Source organism: Nomascus leucogenys, chromosome 7b (genome assembly GCF_006542625.1).
Source record: "Nomascus leucogenys isolate Asia chromosome 7b, Asia_NLE_v1, whole genome shotgun sequence".
Classification (NCBI taxonomy): Eukaryota; Metazoa; Chordata; class Mammalia; order Primates; family Hylobatidae; genus Nomascus; species Nomascus leucogenys.
In genome coordinates, this window is record NC_044387.1 from 57,825,257 (window position 1) to 57,848,737 (window position 23,481).

The 23,481-nt window shown below is 52.8% G+C and overlaps 1 protein-coding gene across 2 annotated transcripts; it reads right to left on the reverse strand.

Annotated features, from left to right (window-relative positions):
* Window positions 1-1,810: 1,810 nt before the first annotated feature.
* PES1 (pescadillo ribosomal biogenesis factor 1) lies at window positions 1,811-17,116 on the reverse strand. Of its 2 annotated transcripts, none has more exons than XM_030816103.1 (15): window positions 16,987-17,116; window positions 14,364-14,443; window positions 13,204-13,357; window positions 12,469-12,578; window positions 9,779-9,950; window positions 9,598-9,687; window positions 6,744-6,860; window positions 6,550-6,624; window positions 6,228-6,317; window positions 5,787-5,917; window positions 5,269-5,394; window positions 4,967-5,151; window positions 4,350-4,519; window positions 4,050-4,208; window positions 1,811-2,320 (listed from the first exon to the last, which is right to left on the reverse strand). In XM_030816103.1, the coding sequence occupies exons 1-15, from the start codon at window positions 17,008-17,010 to the stop codon at window positions 2,237-2,239; spliced, it is 1,767 nt and encodes a 588-aa protein (XP_030671963.1). In that variant the 5' UTR covers window positions 17,011-17,116; the 3' UTR covers window positions 1,811-2,236. The 2 variants fall into 2 exon arrangements, with proteins under 2 accessions (XP_030671963.1, XP_030671962.1); XM_030816102.1 differs by having other exon boundaries at window positions 4,050-4,211.
* Between the last annotated feature and the right edge of the window lie 6,365 nt (window positions 17,117-23,481).

Consider the following 23,481-nt stretch of genomic DNA (forward strand, 5'->3'; position numbering starts at 1 on the left):
CCGCCGCCGGCCCAACAAGGCCCGTTTGTCTCGGACGCGCCAACGGGGCCATTGTCCCGCCGCCGGCCCTCTGGCTCAACCGAGCCCCCAGCCCAGAAGACTTGAGGATGCCCAGGCTTGGTGGTGGTGGGGAGGGGAGCCAGGGCTCTGGGAAAAAGGCGGCGGCCGGACTATTGCTTAACTTTGGTTGGGGGTTCCTGGGGCCCTTAGGATCCAATGGATCATATGGCTTCTTGCTCTAGTCAGTGCCAACTGGGGACAACACATTTTTGGCACTCATGGGAGTGGAGGGAGCTCAAGCAAGAGACTGAGCTCCAACTGGTCCTGCCACCTGGAAGTCTAAGCTGTCACTCTCTAGGGTGCCAGTGAGGGCTAAGCAGGGCCATCAGGAGGCAGGTGTCCCATCCAGGCCCTGTCTCATTTTCCAGGCCTGGCCTTTCCTTCTTCACCCCAGAGGAGCAAGACCATGGATGAGGACCAATGCCTGCCAGGGGCCAGGAATCCTCAGCGCCAGCTGTGGGCAGTAAGGAACCAGCTGGCCACCCAGTGGGGCCTGGGACACGTCAGAGCCCCACTGCCCCCGCCATTACTGGGCGATTCTGGAATGGGGAAAATTCCACATCAGCATGGCTGCCAGGAATTTTTCCATATCTGATGGGCCTGCGCTCTAACCATGTGGCCCTGGATGCACAGGACCCCAGACAGGCCTGAGTTGTCTGCCGGGGCTGCAGGCTCTGGCTCCAGAGGTCCTGACCCTCTGTTCCAGCCTCTGGAGGCAACCTCGCTCCCTCCCATCGCTGTGTGCACGACAGAGTGGGAATGGCACACAGCCCTCTCCTCCCACCCACAGCCAGTCCCAGCTGAGAGGGGGAGCCCTAGGTTTTCTGCTCCCCAGGCCAGAGCCTGCCCAAGCTCTTGCCTTCCCCCTGCACAGGTTGGACCTACATCCACTGCCACAAAAACATTCTCTGCCCACACAGCCAGCAAACAGTGAGAGGCAGAGGGCAAGGCCCTCAGGTGCCTGGATTCAGGGAAAGTAGAGCCATTCCAAATCCACACTTCCTCAGCCTGGCCCCAACCCTCAACAGCACTCACCCCGGGAGGTGAGTCCTGGCAGGGGCTCAGAGTGAGCACCAAGAGCCCCAGGTTGTGGTCCTGGCTCCATCATGATGCACTGGCGGTTCCAGGCAAAGGCATATCCCAATGGGCGTCAGCAGGGACACTGCCAAGGTCAGCGGGGAAGCTGTCAGGCAGGCCTCACAGACCCTAAGTGCAGCTGCTGCGGAATCCTACGCTGGGAGGTACTCAGCAGTTCTGCCAACGCACCCACAAGGCAAGCTGAGGGCAGGACCTCACCGCAGACCCACAGATCCTTCCGGATCTGGCTTTTACCTTCTGGGCCGATTCCAGCAGGAAGTGATATAAATCAGTTGGTGTTTACCGAGTACTTACTACACACCTGACATTACCAAGTCTATAAGGCCTGAGACTATAAAGTTATCACACAACCCTCAACACATCCCTTTCAAAGAACAGAATTTCTACCGGTAACTGACACATGAGGAAGCAGGTGCAGAGGGAAAGTGCCTGGGCTAGAATGTGAACCAAGGTCAGACAGGCTGTGAAGCCCAGGTCCAGAACCTCTGCACCTACCTTTTGGCATCCCTGGACCTGGAGGGGTCCTTGGACATCCAGAGAGCTCTGAGCGGTGCCCAGCTCTGTCTCGGTAAATACCCAGGGCTGGCCCAGCCCGCAGCATAGAGTGCTAGGTAGGCCTCCTCCAACCCTAGGAAGGCTCATGGACACGGAATGCAATTGGCACAAAAGTCCAGTCATTTAATAACAAATGCTGCCCCCACCCTCACCCCATCACAGCACCCTGAGAATCATGGGTCCAACTGTGTGGGAGGGGGCTATGGAAAGCCAGGATGAATGGGGGCAGTAGGCAGGGGGCTGGGTGGGCCCCTGCACCTCATGTCACTGGCTCCTGGGAGCAGAGAATCAGGCTGGGCACAGAGGCCTCTTCTCTCCCCAGGCACCAACAGGGCAGCTCCAACCAAGGGAGGTGAGGGCTGCCCACTGGCCCAGCCAGAGAGCATGAGGGGTCAGGGCTGGCTGGAGAAAGGAGGAGGAAAAGAGAAGCGACTCTGGTCCATCACACTTAGGTCCTCTGGCCTGCCTCTGCCACATCCAGCTGCTAGGGACTGGTCTCAGCCCTGTGAGAGGCCACAGGCACTCACTCTGGCCTTGCCTTCTTGGCCTTCTTCTCAGACCTCACCGCCTCATCGTGGGCTTTCCGCTTCTCCGCCAGCTTGTTGGCCTGTGAGGGGGAAGGCGAAGGTCAGGCTGAGGTGTGTGTAGAAGGGAGGGTGGGGGGCACAGAACTCAAAGCTATATCCCTTAAAAGCAGAGCTTCCAGAAAAGGTCACAAATTCCCACAGGAAAAAGATCTACCTGACCCTCTTCATGGTGAGAAAATATGCCCTAGCCCTGCTTTAACATTATTCCATGGGCCCACAAATCTCGAGATAAGAGAATCCTAAACTCCCAGAGCTGGGAGGAGCCTTGGCAACTGCCCCATTTCCCTACACCACCTGGGAAAGCTGGACGCCACTGGAACCTTCACCAGGAGCTGGTGGAAAGGGGTACAACAGGAAGAACCTTCTTTCCGGGGTCATCTGACAATATATTTTTAATTTTTTTAAAGGGACAGGGTCTTTCTCTGTTGCTTAGCCTGGAGCACAGTGGCACAATCATAGCTCACTGCAGCCTCAAACTATTAGGCTCAAACAATCCTCCCATTTCAGCCTCCGGAGTAGCTGGGATTGACTGCAGGTGTGCACCACCATGCATAGCCCTTTTTTTTTTTTTTTTTGGGTAGAGACAGGGTCTCAATATGTTGCCAACGCTGGTCTTGAACTCCTAGCCTCAAGTGATCCTCCTGTCTTGGTATCCCAAAGTGCTGGGATTACAGGCGTGAGCCACCATGACCAGACCCATTTGACAATAACTATTTCAAAACTGCAGCAATTATGCTTCTAAGAATTTAGCCTGCAGAATCATTCAGAGGCGGGCAGGAACATGCTCAGGGATGTTTTCTGAGAATGACTGAAACTGGAGAACAATCTAATCCCATCACAGGGGACAGGCCAGGTATTGGATGAGAAGTCCATATTATGGTTAAATGAAAATTACACCTCAGGCTGGGTACAGTGGCTCATGCCTCTAATCCCAACACTTTAGGAGGCCAAGGCAGGCGGATCACTTGAGGTCAGGGGTCCAAGACCAGCCCAGCCAAGACAGTAAAACCCTGTCTCTACTAAAAATACAGAAATTAGCCAGGTGTGGTGGCCCACGCCCGTAATCCCAGCTATTCGGGAGGCTGAGGCAGGAGGATTGCTTGAACCTGTGAGACACAGGTTGCAGTGAGCAGAGATCATTCCACTGCACTCCAGCCTGGGTGACAGAGGAAGACTCTGTCTCAAAAAACAAATTATACCTCAAAACAACCTATAGCATGACCTCCCAAACGTGGGTCATTATGGGCACAAGAGAAACCTGGGGGCTGTTACTACAGGCTGCTCTATTCCAAGGGCAGGGCTGTGAGCCACTTCTGCATCACTAATCACAGGGTTCCGCGGTGCATGAGTTTGTATTTTTAATTAGCATATATGGCTTCATGAACAAGAAAATACAAAACAGACAGAAGTTTAACAAAGCCCCCCCCCCACCCCCACCGCCATGCCCCCAGTCCCTGAGTCCGCCAGGAAGGCTCTGTTTGCAGACCCCAGCAGACTCAGGAAGCCGGATGCGGGGTGGGACGGAAGCCCTAAGGAAAGCCCAGGCCGGAGATGGCAGTACCAAGACACCTACACTGGCCCAGGTCGGGGGCCCCAAAGGCTGGGCTGGGCCGGGCCAGGCAGGCAACCTCAGGAAAAGGCTAGGAGAGCCTCAGTCTGCCTAGAGGAGGGCCCCAGGCCACATAAGTTCACCTGTGCAGTTGGGTCTGGTGGCCACACCTGGGTCTCAAGTGGGCGGCAGGAACTCACCTCTCGGATTTTTCGCCTCTTGCCAAACATGATCTTCTGGTACAGGTACTTCTCCCGCTTCTTCATCATCATAATGGCCAGGCGCTTGGCCTCACTCTCCTCCTCCTGGGCCAGCCGCTGCTTATCCTCCAGCTTCAAGGTGCCTGCCATCACCCTGGGCTTCTGGGGACACAAGGAGGGTGCTTATGGGGGCAGGTTCTCCCGACCTCCACAGTCCTCTGGCTCGTGACCTTCTAGGCCAGGCCAGGCACCAAGCAAGGCTGCTTCCCAGGCCAAGCCCCACAGTGCAGCTACCCCTACCTTCCCCTCCATCCTCTGCTCTTCCAGGGCTGCCAGCCGGGCCTCTTCTTCCTTTTCTGAACCAGCCTCTGCATCTTCCTCTTCCTCCTCCTCATTTTCTCCCCCTTCATCACCAGCACCTTCATTGTCGTCGTCCTCTTCCTCCTCCTCTTCTGACTCATTCAGGTTTCCTAGAGAAAGCCAATGACCTCTGAATGCCCTGGGAATCTACTGTCTCTCTGGCAGGGTGACAATAGGCCCAGGCCCCATCCTCTCTGACCCTGACGTCTTTAGCCATGGGCAGTTCAGGGCTGTCCCAATTGTGGCCCTCTCTGGCACCTCCCCACAGCCCAGCTGCCATCAGAGGAAATTCCAAGGCCCCCAGTCCTGAGCTCTGTCGCCTCCAATGTAAAGTCTGATGACAACGCAGCACCTTCTTCTGCTCAGTCATCCTGAACGTCAAATAACACCTGACCCCAGGAGGCAGATGTCCCTTCTCCTAAGCCTTACTCCACAGGTGGCTTCAAAGGGCTTTCTGCTCCTACTGCCTGTTCCCTGGAGCTTTCCACCTTGGCAGCTAAGGGAAACTGCCAGCATGGGCCCAGGGGTCAAGGCCAGCCCAGTCCCATCCTGCTCACCTGGGTCCTCTCCCCGCTGCAGAGCCAGCAGCTTCAGCTTCTCAGGTGGAATGTAATCTCCTTCCTTCTCGGTCACGAAGGGTGAAAGGTGTGGGGGCAGCTGCACCCCAGCGAAGTACTCTGCCACGGGGAGGAGGAGCCTGGCGTTCACCGAGTCAAACACCCACTGTGGCTGCACATAGCACCTGGCACAGAGTGGCAGGCAAAAATGAGTCACGGAGGGCAACTCAGGGTCCCGCTGCATCGCAAGGCCTTTGAGACGGGACACCCAGAAATCCGGACGAGGACCCTTGGGGGCCTACCTGCCAATGACTGAGGTCTGCTGCCCAGGCCGGTCAACAATCTGGTGGGTGATGCGGGAGTCTGTGACGTCATAGGTGGCCCCGATGCACAAAGATTTGTCCCAGGACACTTCCCCCCCAAAACTCCTACAGGGACAGGGAGAGCCCACACGGGTACACAGACATGAGCTGCCTGTCCTGGGACTCAGCTCCCTGGGACCTGCTGGCCACCCAGCCCATAAACTCACCCTCTTAGGACACAATTACCCCCTCCTCACCCCAGGATCCTTCAATCCTGGCTCAGCAGAGATCTGCCCACTGCCCATCCTTCTGTGCTAAGCTATTAATAAAATGACGGTAGTCCCGCCCTCTGCTGAGCACTTCTTATGTGCTCAGTGTGGTGCCGAGCACTTTCCACACACTGTTTCATAAGAAGTGGAAACTGACACCATCCCAATGTTACCGATGGGCACCAGGGCAGGACCCAGACCAGAGCATGGCCGAACCAATGCTGTCAGCGGGCCCTTGAGCCTCCCTACCTGATGATGAAGGCTAGGGCCTCACGGGGCACCTCTCGGTTCAGGAAGAACTTCAGGCCCTCAAAAAGCTTCTTGTGCTTCTCCTGCGCCTCCAGCTCCTTCCTGCGGTCTTCCTCCTGCGCTGACATCTCCTGTTGAGAAAGGGGCCAGGCCTCGCACCACCAGGGCTGCCCACCCCGACTGGAGGGCCAGGGCTGGAGTTAACACCCACTCCAGCTTCCTTCTAGATCCTGGATCCTGCCTTCAGAGGAAACTCCAAGGCCTCACTCCTGAGCTCTGTTGCCTCCTATGTAAACTCTCATGACAATTCAGCCCATTCTTCTGCTCAGTTGCTTTGACCATCAAATAACACCTAATTATAGGATGCAGATGTCCCTAAGCTGGGAAACCCCCCACACGACCCCTCCCAGCCCTCCTGCCAGAAGGCAATGCAGTGCTCACCCCATCAGTGGGAAACTCATCCACCTCGGCCTCCTCCTCTGTGGCAGGCACCACCACGCGGGCCAGGCTGGCACTGAGGGCCGCCAGTTTCTACAGGAGAGAAGGGGGCTGCTTGCAGTGGGGGACCTCCTGCGGGCATATAGCCAGGGTGGGGAGGGGCAGCAGTGACAGTCCTGGGCATCAGCCGGTGTGGGTTCCAAGGGCAGGCTGAGACCACCCACCTAGCCATAACCACCCCCACCCTGAACCAGACCCCCAGAGGTGTTGGGGACAGAGACCACTCCCTTGGGAGATGCCGGGTGATGCTCCTGGAGCCTCTCACCTCCATAGAGCTCTCGGAGTCCGACGCGTAGGTGCCCTCACTGGCCTTTGCCTCTGCTTGGGCCTGACTCTCGAGCTAGTAGGCAAGGGGAAGGTCAGGAGGCAGAGGACAGCCACAGCCCCTCGCCTCTGTGTGGACAGAAAAGGGCTGTGGCCCCTGCACCACGAGCAGAAGGCACTGGGCTGGGGTCCTACCTTCGGGGGGTAGTGGAGGTTGAGCAACTGGTAAAGGCGGAAGTTGACAAATCCCAGCAGCGTGGTGTAGAACTCAGTGAAGGTGGCCATGACCCTGTAGTCCACGTCTGTCGGGTGCTGGGGAACACAAGAGATGCATGAGCAGTGTGGGTGCAGGGATGGGGGCAAAGGAGGGACAGACAACCCACAGAGTGGAGGGCATCTGACCTACCCGAGGACCCCAAGCTCCTCAAGAAGGCCCTGCCCTTAAGGCGCTGCCCTAGGGAAGGGGTGGCATGGATCTTCCCACGGGGGGCGTTTCGGCCACAAGTGTTCCCAGCCACAAGTGAGGCTCTGGATAGGGGTCCCAAGGGTTAGAGGCATCCTGGAAGTCAGTGTCAGACCCCCATAAAAGAGTGAGAAAAGGGACCCCGGTCTCCACTGCTCCCAAGACTGGCTGCACCGCCCCCCCGCCCGCCCTGCGATGGCTCTCCCACTTCCTTCAGGTCTAGCTCAGACTCGAAGAGACCACTTTCCGACCTGGCCGGAGCTCCTGCCTTCTGCATCACCTAGCCTACAATCTTTGCTGCATGTCTGCTGCTGGGCTAGCGTGTGAGTACCAGAGGGCAGTGCTCCCAGCACTGTCCCTAGCCCAGAGGGGCTGGCAAAACCTTGGCTGACTAAGGTGCCTTGGGAAGGCCAGGCCCAGCGGGTGCGGGGGACGCATGGGGCTCAGGCCACTCACTGAGTCCCACCTCTGAACCTCGGGATGGACACTCAGAATTGAGTGACCCCCTCCTTGGGCCCAAGCCAGGTCCAGAGGCATGACCCGAGGGGCCGGGGTAGGCTGGCAGCTGGCCTGGCTCAGCCCCCAGGGAGCTCTTGGGAAATGGCCAGCAGACAAACTACTTACTGCTCAGGGCAGAGGCACAGAGCTGTCATCCCAGCAGCAGGGGACACAGAAGGCTCATCTTTGCCCTGGAGCAGTTAATAGGGCAAAACAGGGCAAAGAACTGAGGCCCAGACAGAATCACCACAACTCTTGAGCGGTTCTGCCCCCTAAAACCATGGAGGCCGAGCCAGCCTAACTGGCCCCCAGGATGCGGCAGGATGTTTCGAGCAACGTGAAAATCAGTAGTGATCACCATGGCTGCCGGGTGTGCCCATGACTCCCAGCTGTTCTGCTATTCTGCTGCCAGACAGTGACCTGTGCTGTGAGAACACATAGGGCCAAGAGAAGCCCTGCCTGTCCCCCTACTCACACCTCCACCCTTCCGTGAGAATCTGTGAGGGCCCCTGACAGGCACATCTGGGGACCAACCCCATTTCCCACAGCCCAGCACTGAGCAGGGAGACCCCACCCCTACAACCAGCCTGAGTTCCACAGCTATGAACCCAACCCTGGCTGCTCACAGGAGGGGCACAACTGGGCTCCGCTACCACCTAGTGCCAGTCCTCCCCATCCGCTGAGAGGAAGCAACGGCAGTGAACTGGCCGGGGAGCAAAGGGGAATGGGTGGTTGGCTCCCTTCCCCCAGGGCCAGCTGTGTGGAGGCCGGCCCACCACAGGGCCCTATTCACCACCAGGGAGGACACACAAAGACCAGTCTGAGCAGCATGGGGGCAGGACATCAGAGAGAAGGAAGGACCAAGAGGAAGGCAGAAAGGAAGGAGGAGAAGAGGAGGGCTGGGGAGGGGAAGAAGGGCCACCCATGCATGCCCCAGGGGGAGTGGGAACAGGGACTGCTGAGGGCCAAGCCCGCCTCTCACTCGCAAACAGGCCACAGCCTCACCACCAGACAGCCAGTCAGGGTAGGTTCCAGCCCTTGCAACCCCACCCACAAAGGATCGTTAAGTAACAGCCCAGGGCACCTAGAGCCCCAGCTCCCCCTGGGGCTCCTGATAATCTGGGCAGCAGAGCCACTGTGCTAACTGGACTGGCAGCGGCTACTCTCCACTGAAGGCGCCAATTCCCACTCAATGATCAAGCAAGGTGGGCTAAATGCAGGCCACCAGCACAGGGAGGCAGGAGAGCCTGGCCCACCTGGGGGGCACTAGAAGCTCCATGAAGGGGCAAAACCAGGGTTTCTCTCAGTGGATCCCTGCCAACAATTCCCAGAATTTCAAACAGATAAAGAAAAAGGTTGGGCTCTGTGGCTCACGCCTATAATCCTAGCACTTTGGGAGGCTGAGATTGGAGGACTGCTTGGGCTCAGGAGTTCCAGACCAGTCTGGGTAATATAGTGAGACCCTACCTCTATTTTAAAAGAAAAAGAAAACTATATATATAGGAAACAGTGCTGCATGCTAAGTGTTTCTCCTGTGCTCACGGTTCCCCTTCTCTCCCAGTCCTCGAGTCCTGTGGGGCAGACAGGCAAGAAGGTGGAAGCAGAGAAGGGAGGCAAGGCCACTTGGCCAAGGTCTGGCAGCTATCGGCAGCAAAGCAGGGACGAGGACCCCAGTAGGTTCTAGGACAGGGCTCTACCACTGTCCCCGTGGTGGCACCACATGGTGCTGGGCATGCGGGCTTGGGTATGGCCCTGACAGCTGTTCTCACTGTTCATTCGGCCCTAAAAGGCCAAGCACCAAGCACTGTTAAGGGTGTAGACACTGTTAACTGAGGCACAGAGAGGTGAAAGAACACGTCCCAGGGCACGCAGCTGGCAGGTGCTGCCACGGGGCTGGCTTAGGCTCCCGCTCTTAATGAGGATGCCGTGTGGCACATTCTCTGCCTTGTTCTGCCCCCCCTCACCCCCGTCAACAGTTGGGAACCCAGCACTTGCTAGACTCCATGGACAGCAAAATCCCCATTCCTCCACGTCCGTATCTGTCTAGGAGGCAGCACAAGCCCGTCCCTTCCCGATAGGCACACTCACGTCATGGGAGAAGGCATAGGGAGTGATCCACACGATGGGCTGCCCCAGTACCTCGGCCTGGTAGTAAATGCCTTTGATGGACAGGAAGACCTTGGGGAGAGGAGGAGACATCCGGGTGAAGACCATGGGGTGGCAGGAGAGGGGGTGGGGTGGGGTGCCCGCCGGGCGGTCCCAGGCTCACCTTGCGCAGGGCACGGGCGGCGATAATGTAGTGCATGAACTCCACAGTGAGCCGGCGGCACAGCTGAATGGTCTGCACGTGGCACTTGCCAGTCCGTGGGAAGGTGGAAAAGAGGAAGCACATGGAGAGGGCATCGTCCAGGTCCCGCAGGGCATCGACGAACGTGGGGTACCTGCGTGGCCAGTGAGGCAACACATGGGGCCTGTTCAGCCTGGGTGCCAAGGGGGACCCTGATCTCCTTATCCCACCCCAGATGCCCCATTCCTCAAGCCAGGCCTCACCACTGCCACCTCCTGACCTGGCACGAGCAGCTTCCCCACAGCTGACCACAGCCCCTAGGAGGAACCACTTAACCAGGATGCGCCCACTAGGCTCTGAGGACCAGAGAAGTCCCGATGGGGGTCCTCAAGACACCCACTGCTGACCAAAGACCCAGCCTTGACCCATGTATGGATTTTGTGGTGCATGAAGGTAGACAGAGTCAGGGGCTCTATGACTCTCTTTGAAGGTGGAACCTTTAGTGCACAGACACTCTATAGGGAGGTCCAAAATGGAAAATGGGAAACCGAAGCTGCCCTGGTGGAGCAGGGAGAGGGGTAGGGGCTGCTTCCCCTCAGCAGCACTTATGTCTGGGCCTGGCCACAGGTTGCCAGCGTAGGTTATGTCTTCCATGCCTCTCATCCCTTGGACATGTCTAGTTGGCAGAACCAATGAGACCCAGGGAATTGGGTCCAGGAAGAGCCAGAGCAGAATGTGTTTCGGGGAATCCTCTGGTAAATGACGAAGCCAACAAGGATGAGCCACCCTGGGCACTGTGTGGCTGCCCTGTTGAGGGACAGAGGCATGGGTCACAGAGAAGACACGGAACCCCAAGTAACGACACCTGGATTCCAGTTCCGGTCTGAGCTGTGACCCAGACTCTTCATTTACAACTGGGCTCTTGCAGCTCCCTAGAAACGCCTTGAGCCTAAGTGGACAGACAGAGCTTCAAGCCTCTCTCCCGCAGCCAGAGCAGCTGCCAGAGACGTTGGCATCCAAACTGCCTTCCAGGAAGCTACCTTTTCAAAAATCATTTTTGTTACTTTTTCTATTTTCTTTTTTCCAAATGCCCAGTCTTCAAGGAGAAGCAGCTTCCTTTCGAAGAATGGGTTCTGGTCAGGGGTTGGGGGGAGTGGGGGCAGGGGTGAAAAAAAAAAAATGGGTTCTGCTATTTCAAAAGACTCCAAAATCCACGAGACCAGACATTGCCAAGGTCCTTCCAGCCCCAGATGGCATCACTCACTGCTACAACTCAGAAGTCTGCCAGGTCTTCAAACCCATGCCGAGATGGAAGAAAGGCCTGCAGAGACCTCTGATGAGGCAGCAGGGCAGCTGTCTGGTTTCTTGGTGCAGAGGTAGCAGCCTCAATTGGCCCCCTCTGGTGCCTTATAGTTTCCTGACTCTCCACCTCACAGACAAAACCAAGAACCCAGGCTTTCTATAGAAACAGCACCAGCATTTCTGGGCCAACTGCTTTTCTTTCTTAAGCTCTGGCTCTAGCTAAGGAGCTGGGGATGGTGTAGTATGAGATCACCACACTTGGTGTGTGTATGAATCAGGCACTTGCTTTTCGTGTGTGGCTTTTGTTCATTTATTTCACCTAACACTGTGTGCCACAGGCAGGACAGGAACTACTATCATCTCTTACGGAGATGGGGACCTGCTCGAGGTAGGAAATACCCTCTGGCCACCCAACTCATGTGCCACATAGCTGGGATGCGAACACCAGCTGTCTAGCTCCTAGGCCAGGGCACTTCCTGTGACAGCCCACAGCCAGGTTGGATGAAGCCAACCCGAGCCATCCTAGAGCTCAGTGTTCCTGGGCAATCAGCCTCCAAAGATGACAGACATTTACAAGCCCAGGGGTTCTGAACTTTACCACTACTGACATTTCAGGTCAGACTATTCTATGTTGTGGGGACTACTATAGCGTATTTGGCAGCATCACTGGCCTCTCTCCACTCAACACCAATAGCACATCCATCCAAGTCGTGAGAACCAAGAGTCTCCAGACATTGCCAAATGGGCACTGGAAAAGCAAGATCACCCCTGATTAAGAATTGCTGATGTAGGCTGAGTGCGGTGACTCACACCTGTAATCCCAGCACTTTGAGAGGCCGAGGTGGGTAGATCACGTGAGGTCAGCCTGGCCAACATGGTGAAACCCAGTCTCTACTAAAAATACAAAAATTAGCCAGGTGTGGTGGTGGTGCCTGTAATTCCAACTACTCAGGAGGCTGAGGCAGGAGAATTGTTTGAACCTGGGAGGTGGAGGTTGCAGTGAACTGAGTCTGGGAAGGCTTGGCAGGGAACAGTTCGGACCAGAGGTGTCTAGCCATGCTTCCCAGGTCTCACCAGGTACCCGCCGTGCCTCCACGGAGCCTTTGCACTTGCCACGGCCTCTGCTTGGATTGTGCTTCCGCGGGCTGGCTCAAACATCTCCCTTCAGAGACCCCTCTGACAAGCCTGTAACTACAAACCTCGTAATCATGATAGTAATTTGCTAGCTTGGTGTTTGGTCTGTGTCCTTGAAAAAGTTGCAAGCTCTTTGAGCAGGGTCTTGGTCTTGTTCCCTACCGTATCCCTGGTGCTAGGGCAGAGACCAGCAGTAAATGAGGAAACAGCAGTGTCCTGAGGAAAGCCCGGCTCACCGTTCCTTGATGATGTGGTCAAGTTTGTAGTTGGGCTTATTGTCCTTTAAACGCTCTACAGTGTTCCACTCGCTCTTCCCATAAGCCTTCCGGAGCTTCCGGACGAACACCTGGAAGAAAGAAAGAAAACACCTCAATGCTGAGGCTCAGGGCTCCTGGACAACTTCTTCCATGGAAGATGGAAACGCAGCACAGAAGGACTCTCATGCCTCCTGAAGCTGGCCACGGCTATGTGCCTGTGTCACTGACCCCTCTGCCCAGGATGTGCAAAAGAGCCAACTCCAAGGAACACCAAGCCTGGTGTGTTAACCAGCAGAGCTAGACCAGGCACCGTTTTTGACAATGCACAGATGTCCCAACTCCACACATTTACATGGGAGGATGGCACAGCAAAACAGCTCTGTTTTTCAACTGAGAACAGAAGCCAAGTGACCTGCCACTTACAGGATGAGAAAGGCTGGCCTCCGTTCCCAACACCAGACTATATCGGCATGAAACAAGCTGTGGGTCTGTGTGTGACACTGAGACACCCAGAAAAATGCAACGGAGGCCTGTTTTGGGGCCAGATCCTCCAAACTAACCGACCTCTTCCCTCCAAGTACTTCTGTTGAGGCTCACCCTGCCCTCTGTATAGGCTTACTCAGAGAGGGTAGGCAATCTGCCCAAGGTCACAGTTAGTTAGTGGGTCACAGAGCTGCGATGAGAACCTGACAGACCCTAGAACCCAGACCTCACCTTGTACTCCCGGAACTTGCTGACGATGGGCTCATGGAGGAGAAACCTGATGTCTTTGATAAGGTAAAACGTTCGGGCTGCTGTAGAACCCTTGTTAACCTTCTTCTTGTGTTTGGGTTCATGGGGATAAATGCCCTTCAGAATGCACAGCCGCCTGGAAGACAGAAGCCATCTGTTATGTCAGCTATGTGGGTAAAGGTGGGGAGCATTGGCCACAGCTGGGCCTGGAAAACAACAGTAAATGGGGAACATGGGGTCTCTGCCCTTAGAGACCTCACATCCTAGTACATGAGTCTGACAATCCCAATCATAAAACAAAAACGCAGACTTGAGAGTCTCTAGGGGAGTTGAGAAAGGCCTTGAGATATCAACATTTCAGCCATAAAAAGGAGAGAAGCATCCTAACAAAAGAAACAAAGTCCAGAAGGCTGGAAAGAGCTGGTGTGTTTGGAGGAATAAAAGTGGACCAGGTGGCCAGGTGTGATGGCTCACATCTATAATCCCAGCACTTTGGAAGGCTGAGGCAGGCGGATCACCTGAGGTCATGAATTGGAGACCAGCCTGGCCAACATGGTGAAACCGTCTCTACTAAAAAAAAAATACAAACATTAGCCAGGCATGGTCACCAGCGCCTGTAATCCTAGCTACTCAGGAGGCTGAGGCAGGAGAATCGCTTGAACCTGGGAGGTGGAGGTTGCAGTGAGCTGAGATCACACCAATGCACTCCAGCCTGGCCAACAGAGTGAGTCTCTGTCTCCGGGAAAAAAAAAAAAAAAAAAAAAAAGTGGGCCAGGTGAGCCAGAGGCCAGGGACCGCTAGAAGGCAGGGCCCACAGGCCACAGTGAAGTCTGATTTTGACTCTATGAGGAATGAAAACCCCTAGTTGCAGGATCAGGGGTCTCTTCTGCCAGATAGGAGGGGATGGATGGCAGGGACCCAGCCCAGCCCAGTTAGCCCATCCTGACGATCCAGTTCAGTTCTCCTCCATTTTCCCTTGGACCACACTAGCAAACACAACTCACTAAAGCAAGGGCAGGTGAGAAAGAGAAGGAATACCAGAATCCCAGAATGGGTATGGCAACTCAGGTAAGACAGGGAGGCAGCTGAGTTTTCAATGTGCAATTCACCGCCCGGGCTTCCCACGGTCCCTCTATATTCACCTAAAGTCAGCCAAGCTCAACTGGAGTTTCTTCCGGGCTTTGTTCCGGGTGATGTAGTTGGTGGCTGAGCCTCGTTCATACTGGGAGAGGAAAAAAACAATTCTCCATTAGCAATGATTGTAGTGACTGACATCAAACTCTGGGCATGCCTAGTTCCAGAGGCAACTATCACTCTGGATAAGTGGCTGTGACGAATCTAGGAGAGGAAACACTGCAGGGAAGGAGCCAACCTGCCTGGATGAGCTCTCCTGTATCGTCCTTGCGGCTGTCAGCATAGGGAACACATACATCTGCATGATGCTGAGGGCTGCGAGGCTGCTACAGATAGGATGCTGTGCCAAGTGCTTAGCACTAGCTCTAAATGTTGGCCATTACAATTAGTGATTTTCACACATTTCATTTAATTCCCATAACCCTGTGATGTAGGTGCTGTCAGAACCTCCATTTCACACAGGAGAAAATGGGCTCGTAAAATAACCTGGGCAACTCTTAAAAAGCACACAGCTTTTTAAGAGTTGGGGCTGGGATTCAAACTCAGGTCTGAGTCCAGTACCTGAATGCCTAATAGCTAAGACAGTGTTCCTAATCTTTTCCCCTCCTTTTCTTCCTCATTATAACCTCTTCACCACTACCAGGTGACTTATTAGACACCCCCTTTCTCCCTCACCCATCACCCTTTCTTCCCTATGCCCCATAAAATGTTAATACCAGAGATATACTGCAGGTCTGTTTATGTAATTTGGTTCTTGGGGAGCCACAACCATTGTAATAGCTAAGATACTGCCCCTCAACCAATTTTGTTCCCTTGAGGGTGGTATTACCCTGGCTGAAAAAGCATGCTCTAAGCCACACAGCTTCTCCCCTTCCTCATTCATTCATTCAACAGACAATAACAGGTCCTCTATTATGGTCAAAGCACTAAGCTAGATGCTATGAAGGCAATAAAGACAAAAAAGCCTGGTCTCTACTTGCCCCTAAGAAGCATATTGTCTTGTGTAACCATGTGGATGCCTGTGGTGCTAAGATGCTGCCTCACACCCACATTTCTGTATCCCTCACACTTCTGTATCCCTCGATAGAGACAATCAGTGCACTGTAACAAACACCCTGCAAGCTAACAAGCATGTCCTTTCCAAACAAGATCTTCCTCTGGACTAAGACAGCAGGGGCTTCTTTGGCTAGGTTCAGCTCTAAAGAGACAAACCTGTTAGTCTCCCACAGGTACGTTTACTAATAACATCACAGTCATGAAACATACCCTTCATTCATTCTTTCCTTTAGACATTAATTGTCTATTGGGTATTAGGCCCATGCTAAGTCCTGGAGGTATAAAGATGAGTTTCAGACTGCCTTAAGAAGTTGAGTTTTCATTCACAGCGTTTTCCATTACCTTATGCCACACTTATCTCTGTCACCATGCTTATCCTTATAAATGTTAAGCGAATAAATAGTCCTCAATGGGGTACTCCCTGGGTATGTGCTGCGGGGAGGAGAGTTCAGCAATGTTTGGAGACATTTTTGGTTGCTGGGTGCTACTGGCATCCAGTAGGTAAAGGATCAGGGACGTTGCCAAATATCCTACTACACACAAGACAATCTTTCCCACAACAAAGAATCATCTTTGTTGATTCTGGCTCCTAAAACCCAGCTTTTAAAAACTATAACGATTTTGTTACCTATCTACATCTGCAACTCAAGGGCAGGTTTTCCATCTTGTATCTTTGCAGTTCCGATGGCTAGCACTGCATACTCAATGTAGTGTGTTGGGTTAAAAACACTGGCAATAGAAACTTTCACTCTGAAAGAAACACTTAAGCCAACTATATATTCCTCATTCCCATTCCCTTCCCAGTCTTTTCATGTCACTGGGCCAATTCTCCATACAACCACAAGAACTCCCTGAAAAACTCTAATCGTGTTACTCCTCCTTTGATTCCTACTGCACGTAGAATAAAATCCAAGCTCTACACTATTCCTACTCCACATAGAATAAAATCCAAGCTTACAGGCCTTGCATGATACAGTACGTATCCAACCCCAATCTTATCAGATGCCATTCTTTTTTTGGTTTACATCCGAGTCATCCTGATGTCCTTTCAACTCCTTACACACAGCAAGCCTTCCCTGCCTACTGATCTTGGCACTTCGTTTCCCTTGTCAGGCCTGCTCGCTAAGCACTCCCATGCCCCAGAACCCATCCAAGACGTTCTGATCTTTCCCATTTCAGCCGAAATGTCATGCCTCGAAGAGAACTTCCAAGACAACACTAACCAACTAATGTAACGGTGCAGTAAAGGTGAACTCTACGTAATGTTTATCACCCTTTCGGTAAATAGTGGTCCCACGGCTCGGCCTGCTTTTGGAATGAAGCTACGCTTGGTAAGTTCAACTCTCTTTCACAGCCCTCTCCACAGAAAGAACTCTGGCGTTCGTTCTCGCATTTCACTAAACGAGTACTGCCATCCTTGTCCGTTCTCGAACCCCTTCTCGCAGCTGACTACGGTCGCGTTGATCCCGTCTTTCCAGTCTCCACGAGAGACGGAGCCCAGGAAAAGAGTCGACCCCATGCTCTGCCGCCCCCGCATCCCACCCCTCGGGAATCCCCACCGTCTTTCCCAATCACCTTCTTCTTCTCAAGGCCTCCCATCGCTCCACGTTGAGGAGCCGACTAGGGTCGCGCGCACAGACAGCTCCACTTCCTCCCGCACGTGCCCTGCCAAGGACCCCGAGGACCCTCCCCACCCCACGCTGTCGGTTTGCGCGGGCTGCCCAATGAGATGCCTGTAAAAGTCCAGGGAAAGATGGGGATTTCCTCCTAGAGATTTAAAACTATAGTCTGAAAAAAATCACTGAGACCACTCTTTCCAGACCTTTCCCGCTCACAATGGTTACAAACACTTTAAGTGTTAAAACAAACGTGGATATACAGGCTTTTCTGTAATCACCCTGATGACGGTGAGCCTCGTTGCATGTTGGGACGGAGAGGGGCGGAAGGCTTAGAGACAGCGCGGTGCCTTCTGGGATGCAGAGGGGCGCCACACTCCGTGGTGCGTGATAGGATTGCGTTGTCAAGGTAACGGTTGCTAAGCGTCGTCAAAATTTGGCTGCCACTGCTGAGAAGCGGTTCCCGAGGGGCAGGGTGAGACTGCGCTCAGTTCCCACCGCCTTCGGGTTCTCTTTGGTTCTTTCGCTGTTATGCGGATAAAATAGAAGAAAGGAAGACATTTTTGCTCGCGGAGGTATAGAGACCCGAGAGGCCACTTATATTTTCTGAGCCTTAGTGGTGGACTCGTGGTATATTTAAAATGTACATTCAAGGCTGGGAACGGTGGCGCACGCCTGTAATCCCAGCACTTTGGGAGGCCAAGACAGGCGGATCATCTGAGGTCAGGAGTTCGAGACCAGCGTGACCAACATGGTGAAATCCCGTCACTACTAAAAATACAAAAATTAGCTGGCCATGGTGGCATACGCCTGCAATCCCAGCTACTCGGGAGGCTGAGGCAGGAGAATCGCTTGAACCGGGGAGGCAGAGGTTGCAGTGAGCCGAGATCTTACCACTGCACTCCAGCCTGGGCGACAGAGCGAGACTCCATCTCAAAAATAAATAAACAAAATTAAATGTACAGTCAACATATTTGAGCTTTTAATTTTTACACATAAATTCTATTAAGTGTTCCTCAAATAATAATTCCAAGATTTATACAAATAGTCACATCACTTTGAGATGGTGCAGTCTGGAATTAGATGCAATTTTAAGAGTTTTTTTTTTTTAATGTTTCTCCCTTTTCCCAAATTTCAAATTTCATTTCGAGATGACCTCAAAAGTTTAAATTTGAGGCTCTTGTGAATGTGACCTGGCCCAAGGACATGGTCTTAGAACTCACACAGAGACAGACGTTAAGCACTGGTGAATACTTGTTTTGAACTATGTGACTTGCACTATCTAATTTAAAGCTAAAATTTAAAACCCAGCAATTCCACAGTTAAAAATGAAATGAAGCCGGCCACAGTCGCTCATGCCTGTAATCCCAGCACTTTGAGAGGCTGAGGCAGGCGGACCACCTGAGATCAGGAGTTTGAGACCAGCCTGGCCAACATGGCGAAACCCCATCTCTACCAAAAATACAAAAATTAGCTGGGTGTGGTGGCAGGCACCTGTAACCCCAGCTAGTTGGGAGGCTGAGGCAGGAGAATCTATTGAACCCAGGAAGTAGAGGTTGCAGTGAGCCAAGATTGCGCCACTGCACTCTGCACTCAAGCCTAGACGACAGAGCGAGACTCCATCTCAAAAAAAAAAAAAAAAAAAAAAAAAAAAAAAAAAGGAAAAGGATGGACTGGAGAGGGTGGCAGTGGCTGGCTCATGAGGGCAACACAGGAACAGGGCTGGTGTTGTGAGTGTGTGGCCTGGGCAGTCATCTCATCCTGTCCCTCACAAATCACCTAGCTCGTCCTGCACAGATAGAACCATGTTTGCAGAAAGTTGAGCCCTGTTTTGCTCACATTAATGTTGAGGGATCACTGGAAGACACAGGTGGGGATGTTCAGGGAAGCAATTGTAATTTCAGCTCAAAATAGCAGTCATATAGGTACCACATTTCACAAGGGAGGAAACTAAGGCTCAGAAAAGTAAGTGATTGCCCAAGATCACTCAGCTGCTAAGCTGTGCAGAACAGATTCTCACCAAGCAGTCTGGTTTCAGAGTCCTCTGCTAAACTCACATTCCGCTACCTAACGTATGGTAGAAAGAATGTTATGTGACTCCAGGATAATGCCAGGTAGATTTTTGTTCCATAAAGGGAAGAGGTTTTTAACCATTAGAGCTGCCCACACACAGAATGCTTTGTGCAATACCAAGCCTCCATCAGCCCAGTCTCTGCAGGGAGACACACCTGGTTTACCTCTAAGCCTTGGACAAGCCACTTTACCTCAGGGTACCTCTCTTTCTCATTGGTAAGATGGGGTCAACACTAACTGCATAAAGTAGTTGCTGCTTTAAGTATGCTTACATTGTTTCATTTAAAACAAAAATTGGCTGGCATGGTGACACACGCCTGTAATCCCAGCACTTTGGGAGGCCAAGGTGGGTGGATCACCTGAGGTCAGGAGTTCGAGACCAGCCTGGCAAATATGGTGAAACCCCATCTCTACTAAAAATACAAAAATTGTCTGGGCGTGGTGATGCACGCCTGTAATCCCAGCTACTAGGGAGGCCGAGGCAGGAGAATCACCTGAACCTGGGAGGCAGAGGTTGCAATGAGCCAAAATTGCGCCATTGCACTGTAGCCTGTGCAACAAAGAGAGACTCTGTTTCAGAAAAAAAAAAAAAAAATATTTGCTTGGCGCGGTGCCTCACACCTGTAATCCCAGCCTTTTGGGAGGCAAAGGTGGGAGGATTGCTTGAGCTCAGGAGCTGTAGACCAGCCTGGGCAACACAGTGATACCTTGTCTCTACTAAATTGTGCCCCGCCTAAAAAAAAAAACGCACACAGCCAGGAATAGGGCCAGGTTCCTGTAGTCCCAGCTACTCGGAAGCTGAGTGGGGAGGATCACTTGAGCCCAGGAGTTTGAGAGCAGCCTGGACAACATAGTGAGACCCTCATCTCTACAAAAGGAAAAATTATTTTTAATTAGCTGATGTGGTAGTGTGCACCTGTGGTCCCAGCTACTCGTGGTCCCAGCGACTCAGGAGGCTGAGGCAGGAGGATCGCTTGGGCGCAGGAGGTTGAGGCTGCAGTGAGCTGTGTTCACGCCGCTGCACTCCGGCCTGGGTGATAGAGAGACTGGTTCTCTACATAAACAAATGAACAAACAAATAAATAAAAAGTCTCCTATCCAAATTTATAGATTCTCATGATTTTTCAGTTAACATATCTGGTAATGAGAGTGAGATTCTAAAGTCACCCAGATTTCTTTCCTCTTGTTGCCCTGGACAATGCCTGGCGCCAACAAGGACTCTTTAACAAAGTCCCCTTGCTCCTGATCACTCTGGGAAAGGGTCTGGGTAAGCCCTATCAGAATCCAAGATCTCCTGCTTGAGGTTAAAGAACTCGGAGACTGGCTGGGCACGACAGCTCATGCCTGTAATCCCAGCACTTTGGGAGGCCAAGGCGGGCGGATCACGAGGTCAGGAGTTCGAGGCCAGCCTGGCCAATATTGTGAAACTCCGTCTCTACTAAAAATATAAAAAGTAGCCAGGCAAGGTAGTGCTCGCCTGTAGCCCCAGCTACTCAGGAGGCTGAGGCAGAAGAATGGTTTGAACCCGGGAGATGGAGGTTGCAGTGAGCCAAGATTGCACCACTGCACTCCAGCCTGGGCGACAAGAGTGAGACTCTGTCTCCAAAAAAAAAAAAAGAGATGTTGGAGACTTTATTTCTTCCCAGCTGGGTTCCCATCATTGGTGGACCCTGGAGGGGACCTTCCCCTGTCTGCCCTGCATTGGCAGGGGCCTTCCCAGTCCTTCCCAGTGCCTGGTCCCAGTTCCCTGGATCCAGACCCTGCAAGGAATGTCTTTGTCAACCCTGGGTTTAAAGATGGCCTTCCTGATTCCCTCCATTCAGACCACAGAGGGAACATTTTGTGGACCCTGGGCTTACCGACGGGGGTGGAGGTGTAATCAGGTCAAACTCAGCTGGTTCGTAGATTTTGTGAGGGTGCTTATGCTAAGAGTACTCTCAAAGGGTCACCTGGGTAAGGGAAGTGCAATTATGGGGGGTGCTTAGTTCTAACGGGACAGTCTCTAGCCAACCACCTTCAGGAACCCTTTGGCTTACATGTTTAAAAACTACATGGAAAGTTCAAAGGCATGCTAGCTTTTTTGGGACGCTAGCTGGCTACATATTATAGCCCGTTTTTGTGCACATTTTTAAACTGGTTGGCAAATTACATCAGGGAAAATTCAGAGCTCAAATGGTCAACCTGCAGTTATAGAGTTAACATGTAGAGTCTTCTACATTCTCTTTTTTATTTTTCTATCTGCTTTAAGTGTGTTGACTTTTCTACTGGTGTTGAGATAAAACTCTTTACAGTGTTACTAATTCAAGGCTACTTGGAGATTTTATTTTTTCTATATAGTTCAGCCAGGTTCTAGCTAAAATATAAGCATTAAAAATTTAACCCTAAACTCATTGTTTTTTCGTGTGTGTGTGTGTGTGTGTGTGTGTGTTGTGTGTGTGTGTGTGTATGGATATGGGGTCTTGCTATGTTGCCTAGGCTGCTTTCAAACGTCTGGGTTCAAGCAGTCCTCCTGCCTCAGCCTCCCAAAGTGCTGGGATTACAGGCATGAGCCACCATGCCTGGCCCCATTTAAAACTTAAAAAAAAAAAAAAAAAGATGGGTTTTAAAAATCAAACTGCCATGGAAACTACCGAAAATTTTGGTTCACAGCCTCCATTAGATTACCTATTAGGACAAATAAAGTTTAGCCATGTAAACAAGTTACAGTTTTGTCAAAAATAATTTGGACCCAACCATCTTTTATAAACCGGTGACTCTGTAGTACTGAGAGGTGATGCGTGCTGGCAGTCCTCGAAGCCCTCGCTCGCTCTGGGTGCCTCCTCGGCCTCGACGCTCATTCTGGCCGTGCTGGAGGAGCCCTTCAGCCTGCCGCTGCACCGTGGGAGCCCTTCTCTGGGCTGGCCAAGGCCGGAGTCAGCTCCCTTGGCTTGCGCAGAGGGGTGGAGGGAGAGGCACTGACGGGAACCAGGGCTGTGCGGGGCGCTTGCAGGCCAGCTAGAGTTCTGGATGGGCGTGGGCTTGGCGGGCCCCACACTTGGAGCGGACGGCTGGCTCTGCCAGCCCCAGGCAGTGAGGGGCTTAGCACCAGGCCAGCAGCTGTGGAGGGTGCGACGGGTCCCCCAGCAGTACCGGCCCACCGGCGCCGGGCTCGATTTCTCGCTGGACCTTAGCTGCTTCCCTGCGGGGCAGGGCGGGACCTGCAGCCCGCCATGCCTGAGTCTCCTCCCCACCACCGTGGGCTCAGGCGAGGCCTGAGCCTGCCTGACGAGCGCCGCCCCCTTCTCTATGGCTCCCGGTCCCATCAACCGCCCAAGGGCTGAGGAGTGCGGGCACATGAGTATGGGACTGGCAGGCAGCTCCACCTGCCGCACCAGTACCAGATCCACTGGGTGAAGCCAGCTGGGCTCCTAAGTCTAGTGGGGATTTGTAGAACCTTTATGTCTAGCTAAGGGATTGTAAATACACCAATCAGCACTCTGTATGTAGCTCAAGGTTCATAAACACACCAATCAGCACCCTGGGTCTAGCTCAGGGTTTGTGGATGCACCAATTGGCACTCTGTATCTGGCTAATCTGGTAAGAACTTGGAGAATCTTTATGTCTAGGTAAGGGATTGTGAATACACCAATCAGCACTGTATATCTAGCTCAAGGTTTGTAAATGCACCAATCAGCACCCTGTGTCTAGCTCAGGGTTTGTAAATACACCAATCAGCACTCTGTATCTAGCTAATCTAGTGGGGGTCTTGGAGAACTTTTGCGTCTAGCTCAAGGATTGTAAACACACCAATCAGCACCCTGTCAAAATGGACCAATCAGCACTCTGTAAAACAGACCAATCGGCTCTCTGTAAAATGGACCAATCATGCAGGATGTGGGTGGGGCCAGATAAGAGAATAAAAGCAGGCTGCCCGAGTCAACCGCCATAACCTGCTTAGCGTCGAAACTTTGTTTTTTGGCTGTCTGCAGTAATTGTTGCTGTTGTTCACCTTTTGGGTTTACGCTGCCTTTGTGAGCTATAATATTCACTGCGAAGGTCTGCGGCTTCACTGGGGAAGCCAGCGAGACCACGAACCCACCAGAAGGAAAAAAAACTCCGAACACGTCTGAACGTCAGAAGGAGCAAACTCTGGACATGCTGCCTTTAAGAACTGTAACACTCACCTTGAGGGTCCGCGCCTTCATTCTTGAAGTCAGTGAGACCAAGAACCCACCAATTCCGGACACAGTACTATCCCAGGATTAGAGCTCTAAGGTAAAACTTGCGAAATTCTTTTTTTTTTTTAAGTCTGTTTAGTAGGCTGGAGTGCAGTGGTACAATCTCCGCTCACTGCAACCTCTGCCTCCCGGGTTCAGGTGATTCTCGTGCCTCAGCTTCCTGA